Source organism: Cynoglossus semilaevis, chromosome 13, assembly GCF_000523025.1.
Source record: "Cynoglossus semilaevis isolate Cse_v1.0 chromosome 13, Cse_v1.0, whole genome shotgun sequence".
Lineage (NCBI taxonomy): Eukaryota > Metazoa > Chordata > Actinopteri > Pleuronectiformes > Cynoglossidae > Cynoglossus > Cynoglossus semilaevis.
Window position 1 is genome coordinate 8,565,304 of NC_024319.1, and position 18,871 is coordinate 8,584,174.

At 38.4% G+C, this 18,871-nt stretch overlaps 1 protein-coding gene and 1 long non-coding RNA gene across 2 annotated transcripts; both read left to right on the forward strand.

Annotated features, from left to right (window-relative positions):
* Window positions 1–1,590: 1,590 nt before the first annotated feature.
* LOC103388396 (metalloreductase STEAP4-like) lies at window positions 1,591–9,815 on the forward strand. The gene is made up of 9 exons (XM_008323350.3): window positions 1,591–2,733; window positions 2,835–2,942; window positions 3,477–3,547; window positions 4,141–4,225; window positions 6,226–6,504; window positions 6,597–6,691; window positions 6,792–6,945; window positions 7,489–7,659; window positions 9,426–9,815. The coding sequence occupies exons 1-9, from the start codon at window positions 2,539–2,541 to the stop codon at window positions 9,687–9,689; spliced, it is 1,422 nt and encodes a 473-aa protein (XP_008321572.1). The 5' UTR covers window positions 1,591–2,538; the 3' UTR covers window positions 9,690–9,815.
* Window positions 9,816–12,736: 2,921 nt separating this feature from the next.
* LOC103388395 (uncharacterized) lies at window positions 12,737–13,880 on the forward strand. The gene is made up of 3 exons (XR_522510.3): window positions 12,737–12,967; window positions 13,047–13,124; window positions 13,577–13,880. It is a non-coding gene; the product is annotated as an uncharacterized LOC103388395 (long non-coding RNA).
* The last annotated feature ends 4,991 nt before the right edge of the window (window positions 13,881–18,871 follow it).

Sequence of the window (18,871 nt, forward strand, 5' to 3'; positions counted from 1 at the left end):
GGAGTACTTCACTGGTCTGTCATAAAATGATCTTATTAATATTTGGGGGATAACAGTTAGAACAGACAAAAAGCTCTGACAAGGTTTGCCACCCATGACGTCTCTGTTCAGATTCCAATGTTGTCTCTGCCAATGACCACAGGTATTTACAAATGAACCTTACCAGGAGCCAGTGTCGACAGAATGTTGCTGATTAACTTAGCGGTAGCTAAAAAACAAAAAAAGAAGAAGAAGATGATGTGCGAGGGATCGGCTGGAAATAAAAAATCAACAGCAAGGATATAAAGATTAAAAGCAGGGACAGAGTGCAGGAGAGACAGGCACTGAAGTAGAATGGGAGAGAGTGGAGAGCAGCAGTGTCTGAAAGGCAATGCTAGTAAGTGAGCTCTCTGAGTGGATCTGCTATCAGGTCAATTCTCCCAATACCACAATTGAATAAATGCCCTTAAGGTAACACATAAAATGACTTCTCATTTAGCTGCGATATCCCCCGCAGGACCACATTAATGCCTTATTTATGGACCTGACACCTAAAGTTCCTCAGGTAATGTGCTGCCTGCCTGCTGTAAATATTACTGACAAGGTGGAGTCACACTTTCCAAACAGCGGTTGCTGGTACAAAGTGAGCGTGCGTAGTGGAAAACGGCTCTTGTTCTAGAAGCTTCTTCAGTTCTGGGAGTTAGTGGTGGTCTCCTGACTGGAACAGACTGATGGTCAGAGCTAAGTGGTTAACAACTCAGTCGTTAGATTGTTGCAGTTACTAAATGTCACATGACAGCTGTGTTGTCTGTAGGGTGAACTGGTGAAGGTGGCAATCAATAAAATGATTTAGTTCAAAAGATCACAGGCCGGGAACCTTTTAAATACAGGAGGAACATTTTTATCGTTTTATCGCCGGATAAATTCTGAAAAGAATATAAAATACAAACAAAATATTTATTTTGTGTAGACCTAAAACCAGCTCCTCTTGAGTTGAGGAGGAATATCATGGTGTTTTGCTGTTAGCAAGCAAGTTGAAAATGTCTGTATAACAGAGAAAATTCAGTGCCACTATAACAGTATTTGTCAGGCACAGATAAGTCACTGGCTGCCAGCTCAGAAGCAACAGGTTTCAGACAATTGGTCTGCACAAAAAAAAAAAATTAGAATAGCTAATTGTATTTCCATATACAGTATATTCCCTTTATTATTGTATTATTACCAGTTTGCATTTTTTCCTGTGTGTTAATGACTTACATCTTTTGAATAAAACACGAGGACACAGAACTGATGATCTTTCACACCATAGTTACAGTGAAGCCCAGTTTGTGGAGTGGATCGTAGTCACTGTTGGTTGATGTGATGTTCAGCGTCGTCTCTGCAGCCAGATATTCACCCTGACTGCTGACTCCAACTCCCCAGGTGCTGCAAAACACAGCTGAGACTCTGCTCAGCTCTGAACGCTCTGACCCATTTCAGTGCACACACACCCGCTTCCGAAAACTTACTGGCACATTCATAAAAAGTTAAGCCACCACATATAAAACACAATATGTTCATTTTTTTTTGTTTCATCTTGTGATACAACTCGCCAGAAGTTTTTAAGTCGAGTCATATTTCTTTCTAAACTAAACTAACGTCTCACTTTAGAATGGTGGGCTGGTGGTTGTTTGGAATATTATTCTTGCCCCAGCTGGAATATCAAAGTTTGGAGTGTATGAGGTTGTCAGTGAGATAAGATAAGATAAAGGATCTCATATTATTATGACATCACCAAGTATCGTATAACAGTGATGCCCAACCCCAGGTCCATGGACTGGCACCAGTCCGAGGGTCATTTGGTATAAGGCTGCAGTGATAAAAATAATACTTTATTCTATGTAAAAAGAATCTGGTAAATTCTCAAAATAAAAACATCTTTCAGATTTTAATTCTAAAAAAAAAAGGTTTATTTTGAAAGTTCACCGATCCTTAACGATTCTTTAATGATCAGTGACTGGCTGGTACTGGTCGACTAGTCCTTGGTGCCGCTGGTTTAGACCATTCACAACAATACTTGATGAGGTCTCCATGTGAATTATTGAAAAATGATTTTAATCTTAACAATTAGACTCTACATTTGAACATGTTCTTAGCTGGTAAACAATGAAAACAAATCCACTGGTCCAGGCTTTACCATGTGACGTGAGTTTATGACAGGATTTCTACTCCATGTTGCTGATTAGTTTTTCCAACTCCAGTGTTATAATCAATGACCAGCAATCAAGCGATAAACTGTTTGTAAACTACTGGGTGTGTTGATGACTCACCACGATAAATACAGGAGCATGTGGGCTCTATAAACATAAACCTGGCTCTGCTCATATGTGACTCAGGTCCACATGGTTTTGTGTGTATGTTGATTAAAAGCAATTTATTTTACACACACACACACACACACCACGTGTTGGTCCACACTCCAGGGCTCTGTAGGAGAGGCAGTTCACAGGTCAGGCTCTAAGGCAGTATAACTGCACATGTTGTGCCTGACACCGTATAAACATATCAGCGAATGGTGGCATGCCAGAAGAGATGAAGCCTGAAAGTGTGTTGCTGCACGATTTGGACTCAGCCGCTGAGACAGACATGCTGTGTATCTTCGGCACTGGGGACCTTGGACGCTCTCTGGGCCTGCGTCTGCTCCAGTCCGGCTACAGGGTTGTTTACGGTAGCCGCAGACCTCACAGCTGTGGCCCTCTGCCTCCGGGAGCTCAGGTATAACAAATGACATGACACTGGACATGACACTAATTTATCATGAGCAGGAGAAGAAGTGTGATGTTAGAAGAAATGTTCTGGATGTCTGTGTTGTGCAGGTGATGAACCATGTGGCAGCAGCTCGGTCCAGCAGCCTGATCTTTATTTGTGTTCACAGAGAACACTATGGATTCCTGGAGACATTGGCACCGCATCTGGAGGAAAAGGTTTAGTATTCAATATAATGACTGTAGCATTAGACCTGATGTTGCTCTTCTCTTTTATATTATTATCAGTGTAAATAAAAGACAATGACTACAAGCTGAGGTCTTACAATACATTATTATATATACATTAACTTTAATGTGTAGAGCAAGGCCGCAGTGCCATCCTTTTCTTTAGCATTTATCATTTTGTTGGACAATACGTTCCAATTTCTTAATTGTTGCACTTAAAAACTGTGGTAAAATAAGTTAATCCTGAAAAAATGGATATAGAAAATGATGATGAAAATTCAATTTAACTGTAATGGACGTTTATTTTTAATTTAATTTAATTTATTTTAATTTGTAGATAATGCACAGTGATGATCTTTTCCTCATCTTTTTTCCCCTTATTTTTATTTGATTAATTTCTTTTTAAAGAAAAGCTTTGTTTGAACTAAACCAAAGTGTGACATCAACACCTGCATTTCTATTGTGAAATATAATCAAAAACCTGACTTTAATTTCACCATTGATTTAATACTTTTATCCATAAAGGTGCTGGTGGATCTCAGTAACAATCTGAAGAAGGACGTGTATCCTGAAGCCAATGCCACCTACTTGCAAAGGTAGGCAAAATAATACATTACATCTAATAATGTAATACGTTACATCTGTACATTACAACTCTATTATTTTATGTAGATCAAGTTAGTTAAAATGGAAAAATAAAATAATTTCATTTATGTTTGCTTAAAAAAATGATGTTTGCTCTGATTTCACAATTTCAATTTTTGAAGGTTACAATGTTGATGGCAAAGTTATGTGTTTGCTTTATTTTATAACAAATCCTGGATGTTCAATCTGAAAGAACACTTTAAGTCTTCAGTGAATCCACTGGGTTGTTGTGGTTTGTGGTTCATCTATTAATGTAAGTTGGAACAAACTTTGAAACATGAAGGTTGAGCACAAAGATCGTTTTGCAGTTTTAGCCACGGATGTCTTTGTTCTTCATTTAAAAAAAAATATTCTGGAACTTTTATCTGTGAGAATAAAGCGTTCTATTTTATACCAGTTAAAACTATTCACAATCAACTTAAGGAAACTGAGGCTCGTGGCTGCTTCAGACCTGTAGTGTTTAGTTCAAACACTAACATTTTCACCTGTTTTCCCTTTTTTTGATTATTAGTGGTTGTATAAATTGTTGCTGTGTGTTTTCCAGACTTGTTCCCAAAGCTACTGTGGTGAAAGGCTTTAACACTCTGTCCGCATGGGCCCTTCAGAATGGACTTCTCGCAGGAAAACAGGTGAGTGAGTGAACCCAGTAACAGACACGTCTGAGGCTGAATGGTCTGTGATGTAACAGAAAGACTGGAACACGCTGATCGAGTCCTAATGACACGACAAATGGAATTAATGTTAATTTTGTTGCTTAAGTAGACAAAGACTACAAACTCTAACTGTTTGAAGCTAAATGTTGCATATATTTCTGGACATTTTTCCAAATGAATGATTCCATCATTTGGATTAGTCACAAATAAAATCAGGTGTGAATTACGCTTTACATCCAACTGTTTTGATTTATTATATTTCAGAATGTTGAGTCATCTCATTGAAACGACATTAATCCAGATTAATCTACACGAACGAACATAATCAGAGTTAATATTTTATTTTTATTTGTCAGTGCTAATTAAGCCATACATACTGTAGACAAAAAAGAAAAAGTTCAAAACAACATGGATCAATCCCAGCAGTCTTGGCCTACAGCAGATAAACAAAGGAAGAGCATAGGCTCTCTTCAACCTGAACAAAAAGTAATATTCAGACAGACCCAAGGGGAACACAAGGGATATTACAATCTTCAAATGAAGCATGTTTTACAGCAACACTGTCACAACTTCTGTTGGTGAAGGTAGATGGAGTCTCCTCCACGAGAGCAGACAAAATTGAGGAAAGTAATTGATTTAATTTGCATTACTGCATAATATTGATTTTTCCGCATTTTCAACAACAATGTGGGAAGAAAAATGGGGTCAGAGTCTGTGTAAACACACACAAAGAAACAAACAAACACACTTTATGATGTTACAAAGTCAAAAGACCAATGTTTATTGCAGCTTCTGTTGCAGCTTCAAAGAGAAAACGCAAACATGCTGGAACCTCAGGAGACCAAACCTGAATCTGCCTCCAATCCTTTTCAACAGAAACACACACCCTCGCTCACAGACACACACACACACACAATGTACCGCAGTGCTCTATTTTCTTTGAAAACAGGTAGCTACGAGCAAGCGGGAGTTGTGAGTTTGAATGTGTGCGCATTTGTGTAGATACAGTCCGCAGCCGCGTGCACACACACTCGTGAGTGCGTACTATTCCCCAGCCAGCCATTTGATCAGATCCACAGCGGGGTTGCGGCTCTGTCACATTTACATTCAGATGGAGATTTAGTCTGTCGGTCGTCCCCTGCTGTTACTGGTGCAGTAATGTAGGGAGACATGGCTGGCCGCCCGCTCCACTTATATACACACCTGGGGGAAAACTGCTCAATCTCACTGATTCGCCTCTACGCCCGTCAAACACTCTCTTTGCCTCTAATGCTCCCCAACCATCTATCTTGATTTAAATGAGAGTGTAATTTTTTTTTGCACTTTTTACACATCTTAATTGTTTTATCACCGAGCTGTGACTGTAGTAATACGCTCCAACTGGTGAGATGAAAAAAAAAAGCAGCAGGAAAATGAGCAGTGTATGAATATAATGCTGTTCACATCCGTTTACAACTTTCTTCCAACATATGCTACGCCCATCTTCTCGCTTTATTTCAACATAATTGGAGACAGAATGGGGCAGACAGGGCAAACAAAAGGTTAATTGTGGCGACAGATTCCGGCTGTCGATATTTAGAGATAACGAAACTGGCGACTAATTCAACATTCAGAGTGTTATATGAGGCTCTGGACTACAGAAGCTTCTGAACGAAGCTCCATCCACTTCTGTTAATAACAGATTGTATCAGACATAATTACAGATGGAGACATTTTCAAAGGTAATGATGAGTAAATCTTCACAGACAGGAAGCGTTATTAGGCCTCCTACTGCCCATCAAGTAACAGTCAACAAAAAACGAGCGTCAAATCCCCTACATCGTGATCTACCAGTAGGTCACAAATGGACCTGGTAGATCTACTGTATATTTCCAGTTTCAAAGGGAATCTTTATGTTAGTGTGCCAAGGGATAACAAATGTAAAAACTAACTGTCTGCCGTTGGTGTTTGCTTTACTTTTCCGGGTTTTTCTCCAGGTGTTTCTGTGTGGGAACAGTGCGGAGGCGAAGCGGGCAGCAGCAGATGTGGCCACCAAGCTGGGACTTACAGTCCTGGATAAAGGTTCTCTGTCTGCAGCCAGAGAAATTGAGGACTTTCCCCTGCGGCTGTTCCCAGAGTGGAGGCTGCCTCTGTGTGTGGCCGTCGGCCTGACTGCCTTCTTCTTCTTCTACCTGCTCATTAGAGATGTCATCTATGCATACGTGGAACAGGAGAAGGATATCTCCTACAGAATTATGATATCTCTGGCCAACAAGGTAAAGACTCCCGAACCCCACACACCCACTCACTTTTTTCGTGATCCCTTCAATGCAAAGACGTGATTTGAGCACTGTCCGTCATCTTTCAGGTGTTTCCCATCGTGTCACTCATCATGCTGTCTCTGTGTTACCTGCCCGGTGTCATCGCTGCCTTCCTGCAGCTCTACAGAGGAACCAAATACAAGTAAGAGAACGAAAACACAAATGTTTTATCATCCATGTGTTTTTTTGGTCTTGCTGGTAGATGTAGCTGACTAAACAATTTTCCTTTTGTCATGTGCTAGGCGCTTCCCTGATTGGCTGGACCGCTGGATGCTGTGCAGGAAGCAGATGGGTCTGGTTGCACTGGGCTTCGCCTTCCTCCATGCCATCTATACGTTCGTCATTCCTATTCGCTACTCTGTCAGACACAAACTCATCTCACGTGTGGTGGACGAGGTAGACCATAACTCTGTCCATATATTTTACATACATTTTCAGGAACAATTAGTAAACACATTTTTTTTATTCTTTATTAAACTAAATGTGTTAAAGTGATTTCAAATTCATTAATAAAACTAAAGGGAAAATAAATAAAAAATAATATTTAAAAAAACAAGATAAGTACAGTTTAAATTTCGGCCTACTGAACAGAAAGTGAGCAGAGCTTTTTCACCAATCACTCCGGTGTCTTTCTTAAGAGTAAACAAAAACTACCTATCATTGGACTGACACATTTTGAATGAAGTATTGGCCACAAAACTGATGCCAGTTTTTGTATGGGTTTATACCCAGTAGCTATCACTGGCTATTGGAAAAAATACATAAAATCTGTTATTTACTACATTCAAAACCACATCACAGTGTTTTTCTCTTCATTACACCTGTATTCATAATTTTCAATGTTGAATGTACTTGAAGAGCTATTATATGATATAATATTATTTAAGCAGTTCATCTATTTCTCTGTACCTCTGTGTTTGTCTTTCTTATTCCCCTCAGATGAAGGAAAACAAAACCACACCGTTTTACTTTGATAACACAGAAGCGTGGGGCACAGACTCCTTCTATGTGCTGGGAATCACAGGTTTCTTTCTCTACGTCCTGCTCGCGTTGACATCGCTGCCCTCCGTAGGAGGCTCTCTCAGCTGGAGAGAGTTCACCTTCATCCAGGTCAGAGTACAGCTGGAACTGAAACATGCTCCATTTGCCGGTGCTTCTACCGATACATCTCTGTGTTTGTTTGTGTGGATTCGTTCACCTTTACGCCGGCAAACATTATCAATCATGTGCTCTTTATCAGTCGCCGTAATCTTCCTTTGTGATAATCTAGACTTTTCACATTTACTTCAGGGTCATTAAACGGCTACAGAAGCACTATGTCATCTGCCCTGTTTCCCCAGAGCCTAGTTAACCAACAGCCTAACACTGGCTCACAGAGCAGGAGCCGGGCAGAAATTAGCCCAAGATTTTAAATGTTAAGTTATTCATTAAATAGAATTATGATATCTGGTGTAATCCCCGGTGAGAAAATTGTTAATTCAGGTCACACGTCCATTTGTGTAAAGGTCACATCTGTGGTAGACCTCAGAGTGGGAATAAATCCTGATGCTCAGGTCAAGGTCAGTATAATCAATATGACCTGTTGTGAAAGGTAGAAGAAAAACAGGTATTTATGTTAGCAGTTTTTCTGTTGCAGTTGTGATCACAGTAGTCACTAGTTGTCCATGTACATATGGGTACATTTCAATATACCTACTCTCACCACAGGGATTTGCTGTTTTAAATTGATTTAATAAAAACCCCTCATTAGCATTATGGAAGCATTACAGCATAACATTCATATGAATGTTTCCTTATTGTTGTGCTGTTTACACTCATTGTAATTCACCGCGGATGACAACATTAGGAGGCGAATGCTAAAAATGTAAATGAAGGCACATTATCCAAGTAATTAACAATAACTGAGCCTCAAAGGCCACTGGTGCTACAAAACCAATGATTATGAGCCGACTGGGAAACAAGTTGTATTTTTAAGCTCACACAAAGGGCGTTGGAAGCAGAGGAAATGAAGAAAGACTATTTAAATGTTGTTGTTACAGTAGAACTCTGATGTTTACATCACATTACATAACAGAGTGAAATATGGTTTTGATATGTTCTAAATGCTTTTTGTCTGGCCCATTTGACTCTATTCGCTCGACTTATTGCATGAAATAATGACACTATGTTGGCCACGCCTTAATTGGTAAAAATCTTGGTAAAAATGTACAGAAATCTACAAAAAAAATCTACATACAGATTATGTGCTTGTTTAAGAATATAATCTGTATGCCACTAAGGAACAGTTTAATCATTAAAAATGGTTTAAGTTTGAAGTAGAGTCATCCAGATCTTTTCACAGACTGATACAGCTGGGTTTCAGTAAATGTGTAACTCAAAGGCAGTGTTACTCTACATATGTAGTTTGCACAGCTCTGTGCACTCTATAGGTGTGAGTTCAACCCAAACCACAGTGAGGACAAAATGTTTATATCCAGTTATGTTAAGTAAGGAAACAAATCGTCCTATATTAAACTAAATTCTTTAAACTACTATATATATGTCATTATATAAGACAATATACCAATAAAACCATGGTCAACATACATAAAAATATAATTAGAAAAGCATGAATATAACAGTTAACAGCTGGCTGAACAGAAAGTGGGCAGAGTTTTTAAAGCGCATCTCAATTGAAAACACGTCGTACAAAAGAAAAAAAACTGTTTCAGTGTACTTCAATTGAAAATAATTCAGTTGATAAGTTTTGCCCCATCATTCTACCACAGTATCATCTGCGTAGATGAAAGACTTATAGCTAAGTGAGAATTCTAATTGTTCAACTTGAAAAGTTCCTAAAGCTAACTGCCTGAACGTTGCCCTCTTCTTTCCCTCAGTCCAAGCTGGGCCACCTCACCCTGTTCATATGTACTGCTCATGGTTACGTGTACGGCTGGAACAAATTTCTCAAGCTCTCCACCTACAAGTGGTACACTCCTCCTGGGTACATGCTCTGCCTGATTGTGCCGTCAGTGGTTCTGGTGCTAAAACTGCTACTCCTCCTTCCCTGTGTGGACCGCACCCTCACCCGCATTCGACAAGGCTGGGAGAGGAACCAGTCGAAGGAAACCGTGGGTGACAACAAGGCCACAAACCTGTGAACTAGGGATGCCAGTTCGTCAAGGTTAAAGTTTGATGACTGACATTTCTTTATTCAACAGTTAGAGAGAGAACTGTTTAAAATCAAACTAATCTAAACGGCACTAATAAAATTTTCTTAATTTGTGTTAAATTTGAAGAAGTAACTTCTTGATTTATTTCTTAGTTAAAACTCTACACATCTACAGTTCCCCTAAAATTATACAACAACCTAACCAATAATTATTGCTGATTTCAGTGAGGTCAACAAGGTGGAATAAGTGGTTGTTGCCACTGGTATTTCCACATCACTGGCTCAGGAGTATAATCCCTGGTCCAAAGTTTGCATGTTCCCACAGTCTCTGTTCATTTCTTTTTCCAGTCTAAAACATGCAGGAAAAGGCAGTCGGACACTTTAAAATATCCATAGGTGTGAATGTGAATGCAGATGGTTGTGTGCTTCTGTACAATGGCCCTGAAAAGACTGCCAACGCTCCGTTGACCGCTCCCTCCCCCATGCCAGTTCAACCCTGTCATTAAAGGTACAGTTCAGTGTATGAATTACTGGCCTACAGTCAGTGTGATGTGTGCAGTACAGACTCTAAATGTACCTGTGAATGAGAACTAGTTTTGGACCAAAAAGACCAAAAGTCAAAAGTAAATCATATTCATGCTGTAGACTTCTTTCAGAATATACTGTTTAAAAGGCTGCACTTTCTTTAGCACAATGTTTTCACAGTCTTCCACCAGGTTTATAAGACTCTGAGGGTGCTGAGGTTTTACACTGTGTCTATCACACCAGCTACAGGTCAGAATGTAAAGGACCCAGCTTTCCCATTTAGTACCTCTTACATTTTATTCATTTTAAACAAAATGGATTTTCATCCCCTTGTTTATTTTTAGAGCAGAGTAAATCAAAAGGAGTCACATGCTGATGTAAAGTGTTTAGATGAGAAAACACAGCCAGTTCCAATAGTTGAACCTCTTTTTTTCCTCTCCCTATAACGTGTGCCGTTGTTTCCCTGAGGTTTCTGTTTCTGCCGAGGACGTTATTGATCCCCTTATTTTCTCCCACAAATTTGCAGACTAATCCTGCCTCTTCTCCAGGGCACAGAACCGTGTGACTGTTTAATTCACACATAGTTCCTTGTTTGACACAAAGGACAGCGGGGTTAGAGTAATCAAGCAATCACACATGCACACACCCTCAAGTGTGTAAAAAGGAATTACACGTTTGGTCAGCACAAGCAGCCACGGAATACCTTATCATCCTTGTGCACACCTAATCACTGATATGTTTTATATGGAAGCTAAACATTTATAGCAGATCATTGTGCCCCGGTGATATGGTTGTAAAGTTTTGCATCATCTGCAAATGATTGTAATCAAACCTAACAGAACGCATTTAGATGGTGGACGAGATTTGTGTACGGATGTCTTGTTTTTGCCAGGCATGCGTTTCAATTTCCCGGGCAGCTGTGCCAGATTTTGAGCTGCACAACATCACTTAAAGCTGGAAAAAAGTGTGCCACACTTTTATCAAGCTGGGAGGAACCAGAATAATTCTGTTAAAAAATGGAGTCATTCTTCGCCCGCAGCGGAATATTCAATGACATCCTGTTATCTCGCATCTAACAACATTATCTGCACACACAATCTGTAACGCCTTACATCCTTCTCTTTTGTATTATTTTTGCATTACCAAAGAGCTGGAGTGCGTTTAAGCCCCTCTTTCCTTTGTATGCATGTGTAGTGTGTGTTTATGTGAGCTATATTAATGAACCAGAATGTTCCACTGTTGCCTTAGGCAAGAATTAAGATGTACTGTAGCAACATCTAGAGAATCTGTGAAAGGAGGCAACTTACAGCCATTATTTCCACTCCTGTTTAATTTCAGTCACCTAGACAACCTTGAAACTCATAACAAGATTATGTGTGTCCTGCCATGAAAGGTTGACTCAATATGAGCGTAAATAAACAGCTGGGATTGTGGATGTGGCTGCAGATCATGGAGCAGATTTAAAAAAATAAATAATTCATTACTCTAAAAAAAAAAGAAAAAGAAAAAAAAAAGAAAGAAAATAAATGCTGTTCCTAGATGATGAAAAAATTATAATTTTGATACATTTCTTAATGTTGGATTTAAAGTTTTGTACAGAACTGGATTTGTGCTTTTCAACAAAACAGTCATTACTGTAAATCAATTATCATTATATTTTTCTGTCACTTTTAAATAAAAAATAAAAATAATTATAAAGTAATTACAGAGGTTGTTCTTCATAACTCTTACACAAGTTAACATTGGACTTGACAACTTTAAGAGGACACTGTCTGTCGAATTTGACGATATGATTAGACTCCCTGTTTCTCCCAGTCTGTTGAGGTGAAAGTTACCCCTTCATTACATCAGGGCGCAGCAGAGGCTTCAGGGGGGACATTTCCATGTTCCCACACAGTGCACAACAGTTAATTGATTGAGCAGGACTGTCAACAAAAGACACATTTAGCTTAGAGTTTCTTGCAGCTTTTATCATTTAGCCTAAGATGTTGTGAAAGACCTCAGAGATTAACAAGTAGCCTACAGCATCTCAGTACACTTCCTTTTATGGAGGAATTCTTTGTAGAAATGATGTAAGTGCCTGTGGATTATCTATCATAGTGCATATTAACTTACAATATGTACTGTAATGTTGCACAAGTCTTTAGCCATCCCTGTTATTTCGCTGTCTGAAATATGTTCTTACTTATAGGAATTCTCAGACTTACAGTTCATTTTTAATATAATTTCTCTTTATTTTTGGGAAAAATGTATGTGTGTATTGTGTATGTGTGTAATTTGCAGAAGCCTCTAAACTGTTTTCGCTTTGTGACCTAATGGATGTTTTCCGTTTTCATTTTCTTTGAAATCATAATTGCATTGATTGAAGGTGTATGTAAAAACATAAAAGACCGATAACAGATAATGTATATTAAATAATTCTTTAATTCTGCATATCGGCAACATTTCAAATGTCCTGTTACACTTGAATCTACCACTGGATTCACTTCATCCCGGGGGGTAGGGGGGTGTAGCCCTCAACAGCCAATCAGGAGCTACGCTGTTGACGTTGAGCTTGTTAGTGTACAGGTGAAGCACGGATTTCCTCGGTCGTGTATCAGCAGAAAATAAGGAAGCGATTTGCAAAAGCGATTTCATGTAGGAAATGAGAAAACCAAGTACAAGTACAATGTGAAAGCAGACAGATAAACCTGCGCGAGTATCAAGAGCCAAGTGACAGAATGAAGGAGCCGAGTTACGTCGGTAAGACGGATTGTTTATTGTAGAAAGAATCGCCGTTAAAGCTTTCATCGTCCATGCTAATGCTAATTCTGTTTAATAGTTATTACCCTCCATTCTGTGAGCCGATACAGGCCCCAACATCAGGTCCTCAGATTGAAACAGAACAACGTTGAGAAAGGTATTTCTCTTTTAGCTGCTCAGATGCTATGAGTTATTTAGTTCTATTAGGATTATAGTTGTATATATACTGTACATGAGGTTTATAAATTAACCAGGAGGAAGTTTTGGCGTCGTTCCTCGCACTAGTAGGCCTTTAGTGAATGCACAGTTCTGTGATACTTCTGAAAATTACTCACTATGTACATTCCTTAGTGTTTTATTTGTACTTTATATTATGTGTTTACTTACCATAATGAGTATTATTTAGACACTGCTCACGTTTTTGTATGTCTTTAGCAACAGTATATTGAATGTTTAACGTCGTACAACTGAAACTTAATATTTGAGATTTGATGAGATTGAAGAATTGTAAATTAAGGTTTCTGCAATATGTAGAGTTTTGACATTTGACCTTTTAAATCATGCATCTGAGAATAGAATGTAATGGATGTGACCTTGTCTCTATGTCAGGTTGTTGAGAGGACGGGAAAGTTCAAGGACAAGGACGAGATCCCAGTCGTATTTGATGGCGTGCTATTAACCCTGAAGGAGAAGACACAGAGGCGATACACACACACACACACACACACACACACACACACACAAACACAAACTTTTAAAAACAGGTGAACATCCATCAGTATATTTACTGACAACATATATTTAATTTGATTCCAAGTGTGCACACGTTTTGTTTCTGATTATCTGGGTCATTATTTTCTTGTATAAATGGTTTTTTCCATTGCTGTAAAATTATAAGAGTAACTACTCAGCGATCAGTGTCTGTCTGATTTATTATTGCTGCTCAATATTTGGCTCTTAATGAGTGTCGTCTGATTCTAGTCATGCTTTATTCCTAGTTTAAATTGATATTATACTATAATTCAGTTTAATGAAATCTAAATTCTGTTCCAAAAGGAAAGTTTATTATTTACTGGATGAGTCATAGATGACACCTAATGTTGATGTTCTTTTTTTTTTTTTAGGTGTTTTTAACCTCACAGAAATTAAGCCCCAAACCATTACAGAGCCTCCACCAAGTTTTAACTGAAGACACCTAAGAGTTACTACTGTATTTTCACCTGACCTCCACCTGACGTATTGACAGCACAGTTAAACCAGACTTTTGTTGTTTTTCTTCTTTGAATATTTTGCCCTTTTCTCCACATTTCTTCCTTCTTTTTGGTCCAGAGTTTTACCTTGGAGATATTCTTTGATAAATCTTTGGTGAGTACTTTTCAAATATCTTTAATTATCAACCATTAAAACTTATAGGTGAACCCTGGAGTGGGATGAGACTGAGACAACTAGACAGTGCACATTAACATTTGATTTTGACTGAACTTCCTGACAACAGGATAGGGTTTTTGAGAAGGAAGGAAAAAACACAGGAAAGAATGAGCTACTGTAGGGAGTTCTAAAGCACTTTAAGGTCCAACATGTTTTTGATTCCCAAAAATAACTTCTGTTCACTGAATGTTAAACAAATCCAGTCTTTTTGGCACATGGATATATCCCTTTTGTTTCCAGCAGCACAAATTAATGAAAAATACATGCACGCAGCATCAGATCTCCTTTTCATGTGTGCACACGTGAGGAGCTGCAGCCGCTCGAGTGCTAAAGCATCACCTGAACAGCAGGTGCTGTTGCCCAGAGGAATTCTACACAACCTGCAGATTTTAAGCCCATGGGCTGGACTATGAGGAAATGATTCCAAACACATAATATTGTATTTACACATGCAGATGATGGATTAGGACTACACGCTGAACTGAGCTCTTAAGATGTTTTTTTTGTACATATATAGGTTTTACCCAGCTCTTGCACTTTTCTGCAGTGAAATCACAGAGCAGTTTCCAGTCAAGGCAGCACCCGAGGAACAGCTGGAGCTCTTATTGGAGAATTGATAATGTGGGAAAAAATGAATTGAGATGATTGAGATGCAAAAGCAGGATGGAGTGGAGGAAAGTGTAGCCGTTACTGTGGCAGAGCCGAGTGCAAGAGGGAGAGGATGCAGCTTGAGTTTAGCCTGGAGCAGTACATTTAGTCACAGACACCTTGTTATCTGGAATCTAAAAACATAATCTATGCGCACAATCTGAAATCCCAAGCACCCTCGCGTTATGTATTGTTCTCCTATTACCAGGGAGCTGCTGTTAATTTTAGCTTCGTCCCCGCTCTGTGTGTTGTGTGTGTGTCTGCTTGTTTGCCTGATAATATACGGAGATACAGAGATTCCAATTTTGCCCTGGAGGGAAATTAAGATAGGAGAGGAAATGCTGTGAAAAGCTAACTTACATTCATCATCGGCACTCATGTTTAATTTTACTCACCCAGACAACCTTCATCTCTGTAGGAAGGGTGTGTGCACGCACTTGTGCTACCATGAAAGCACCGGCTCAGGATTATTATTAGTAACTAACGGACAATTTGGATAATAAGGAATATGGATCACTGGTTGGTTTCATTGTTTTGTATAATACATTGATACATTTAACTGTGTCAACGTATTAAATTATTGGGAAGTTTGTGATTTTGAACTTAATTTCTGGAAGCTGTCGTGGGTTTTTTGTCATGGTCCTCAGCAGATGCAAGCAGCTGAAATATAATAATACAATACTGCAACATTTATTCTATGTACTCATAAGTACAAACTATGATAAATATCATGCAAATCCTTTGCTTTCATCTAAAAAAACCATACAACTATGTGTGGTTCTCAGATTCACAACCAGTTTCCCTGTAATTCAATTGTTTTCCTACATATTTCGCTTATATGGATACAAATCCCATTGTTATGCAGTACAATTTTATAGTAATCCAGTCAATGCTTTTCCCCAAAAAAATGCTAAGATAACATTTATCTTGTTCATTTTCAACCATCACATATAGGATACACATACAAACAATAAATAAAACATGCACCACTAGAGGGAGCCCAGGCATCACTATTGGTCCTTTTGCCATTGTTTGAGAACCTCAGATTTGACCTTCCGCATTGTGGTTGCTTGAACAAAACAACATTTCCTTAGAAGTATTGCTGGAAAATGGACACTTGAGGTTACTGCAGTAAACGCGTGTGTTCTGAACTAGCTGACCTGGCTGTTTGGAGAGTTGAGGATCCACCATGGTGTTGTGTTATTCACTGGTACTGAAATCTGGTACTTTTTTTGTCAGGCAAGAATTTATTGATGGCAGTTGGGACATGAAGATGATTTCAAGGTACAAATTACTGCTTTTGTTTAAAAAAAAAAAAAAAGTAAATCGTCTGTGTGCGTGTGTGTGTACATGCTGGCATTTGTGCAGTAAAGCAGTATCGCTGACTTGATTGTCTGGACCTTGACTTTAAAATGAAATATTGACTTTCATTTCATTTGCCCTGTGTGCTGTCATTTTTTGAAGTTGTTGGTGAGATTACTGAAACAGTTCCATTTGTGGTGTTTAGGACCATGTGATCACTGCCAAATGATTTGACAGTGAACTGAGAAATACAATAGCCGAGGGAGAAGCTGAAGTAAACTTGGGTTGAATGTGTTTCAGTGCGTTACATCATGAATCCTGTCACATTTACAGTGGAGCTTTGGCTTATTTTTTTAATTTCCTTTTTAGTTTATGAACCTCATTGGCTGTATGTGTTTACTGGAAATACTGCATACCACAAACACAATGGCCTAATTACATGCCACCGTATTGTATACTTTACAAGTGTTTCTGTCAGCAAAATACCAACATTATGTCAGATAATAGTTTGGTTATTGGTTTATTTTTTTATTTACCCTAATGCTTACAGTTATTTGCGTTAAAATGTGTGACTTTTGGCGATTAACCCAGTGGTTCCCAAAGTTGTTTGGCTTGTGATTTGACAGTCCTTGATTTGACCCTTTTTGTTCTAGAATTCATTTTTGATTATGTTTGTTTGCTTTGTTTAATTTTATTTTTATTTATCTTGATTTACATTCATCTTATTTTTATTTAACTTGATTTATATTCATCTTCTTTCTATCTTTTTTTTTTTTAACAATTACTCCACACTTAAGGCAACCCCTATTTGACTTCCAGGTGACCCCACGTGAGATGAAAATTTGATTGGCCTGATCAAAAAAGGCTGTCACAGCACAGACCGAACTTATTTTTAACAATGAGTCATAGAGACTCATTCTTTTTCATAGGATCCATAGGTGTAGGCACCGTGTTATTGATTGAAAAACTGGCAGCATCTGTCGGCACTGAATGACCCAGATGAACAATAAAAAGTCAATGTAGCTGTGTGTGTGTGTGTGCGCGCGCGCGCTTGTGATTTAGTATCAAAGAAGTGGGAGAAGTGATGAAACATGGAGAAACCCAGGTCTTACCAGTACAAAAAAGTACAAACGTGTTTCACATATGGAGGGCCGCTGTGTGACTGCATTAAAATATTTTTCATTTCAGTGTCTGATGGAGCAACAGTGCTCGTGTAAACCAGTGATGTGCGGTGAGGTTCATGGCTCAAATTTACAATTGTAAGAACCGAAAAGAGCATCTTATTTCACTATCCATCCAACAGCATGCACCTGGTAATTCTTCATATCCATCAGCATTCCTCTTTCAATGACACTTACACAAACACATACACAGGAACATTTGTCCGACAAAAAACTTTTCTTTTATACAAATGGACAGAGTAGCCTTCTTGTGTCTAAGCAATTCATACTTAATGTAAACAAATTAAAGTATAGAGATGAGTGCAGCACAAATATAATTTTGACCTTCAATAAAAATTTCAGTTATTTTTTAAACTTTAAATTCTGGTGCTTTAATCAAAGGTTGTCTATCAACTAGATAAGAAAAAAAAATATTTTATGCCAAAAAATTCAGTTATCAAATACTTGACTTTTTTCTACTTACTCCCATCTTATTTTGAAAAAACAAAAACTTTTTTAAGCCTTACCTTTATGTATAGGTAAGTCCATGGTTGTATCTCTCGGTTTTCCCTCACCTTAGCATTGTGGACGCTAATATTTAAGAGTCTGCGTTGCTCATCCAATGCCAAACCAATCCTTGAATTTCCAAATGTTTTAAAAGAAATCTGGCTTTGAATGTGCTTAGCTCATGTCAGCTGAGGCTTCTTTGCAAATTTTTCAGGTCACAGTATCCTGAGGTAATCCAGACATTATCACACGATGAGAATAATAATGAGGTTTCTTACAGGACAGACACACAGCCAGTCTTTTTGTTTGTACCACTACATTTAAAGAGAACGATTCTTCTGTCCCGTAGTTTGAAGATAACCTTTTAGCTCTGGCGTTTGTCTTCCATCACTTATCACCTTGTTTAGGCCGTACTTCAGATTCAGACAGACCATAGAAAACGCTGTAATTGACCTACTTGACCGCTTGGTGCCGACTTTCAATTCCCTGTTGGCACCAGCTGGAGAGCACCTGTCAGTTCACATACGACCCCTTGAGGTGAGGCAGAGTACTGTTTGCCTCCCCTGCTGGCTTTATATTTATATAGTATATATTTTATTACAAATGAGTGTATTTTTAGTCCTTTTTGAGAAACTTTTGAGATTTGTTCAGAATTTTTTTAGTATAGTATTATACTGTGATCAAAAGTTTGAGTTCCAAAAAAGTATATTTTTTCTGAATTTTAACCACAGAAATGGACATAGCTAAGTATTTTAAGGCAAATGAGTGTATTTTTAGTCATTTTTGAGAAACTTTTATTTTCGGAGAGATTTGTTCAGGAATTTATTGGAAAAGTATTATACTGTGATCAAAAGTTTGA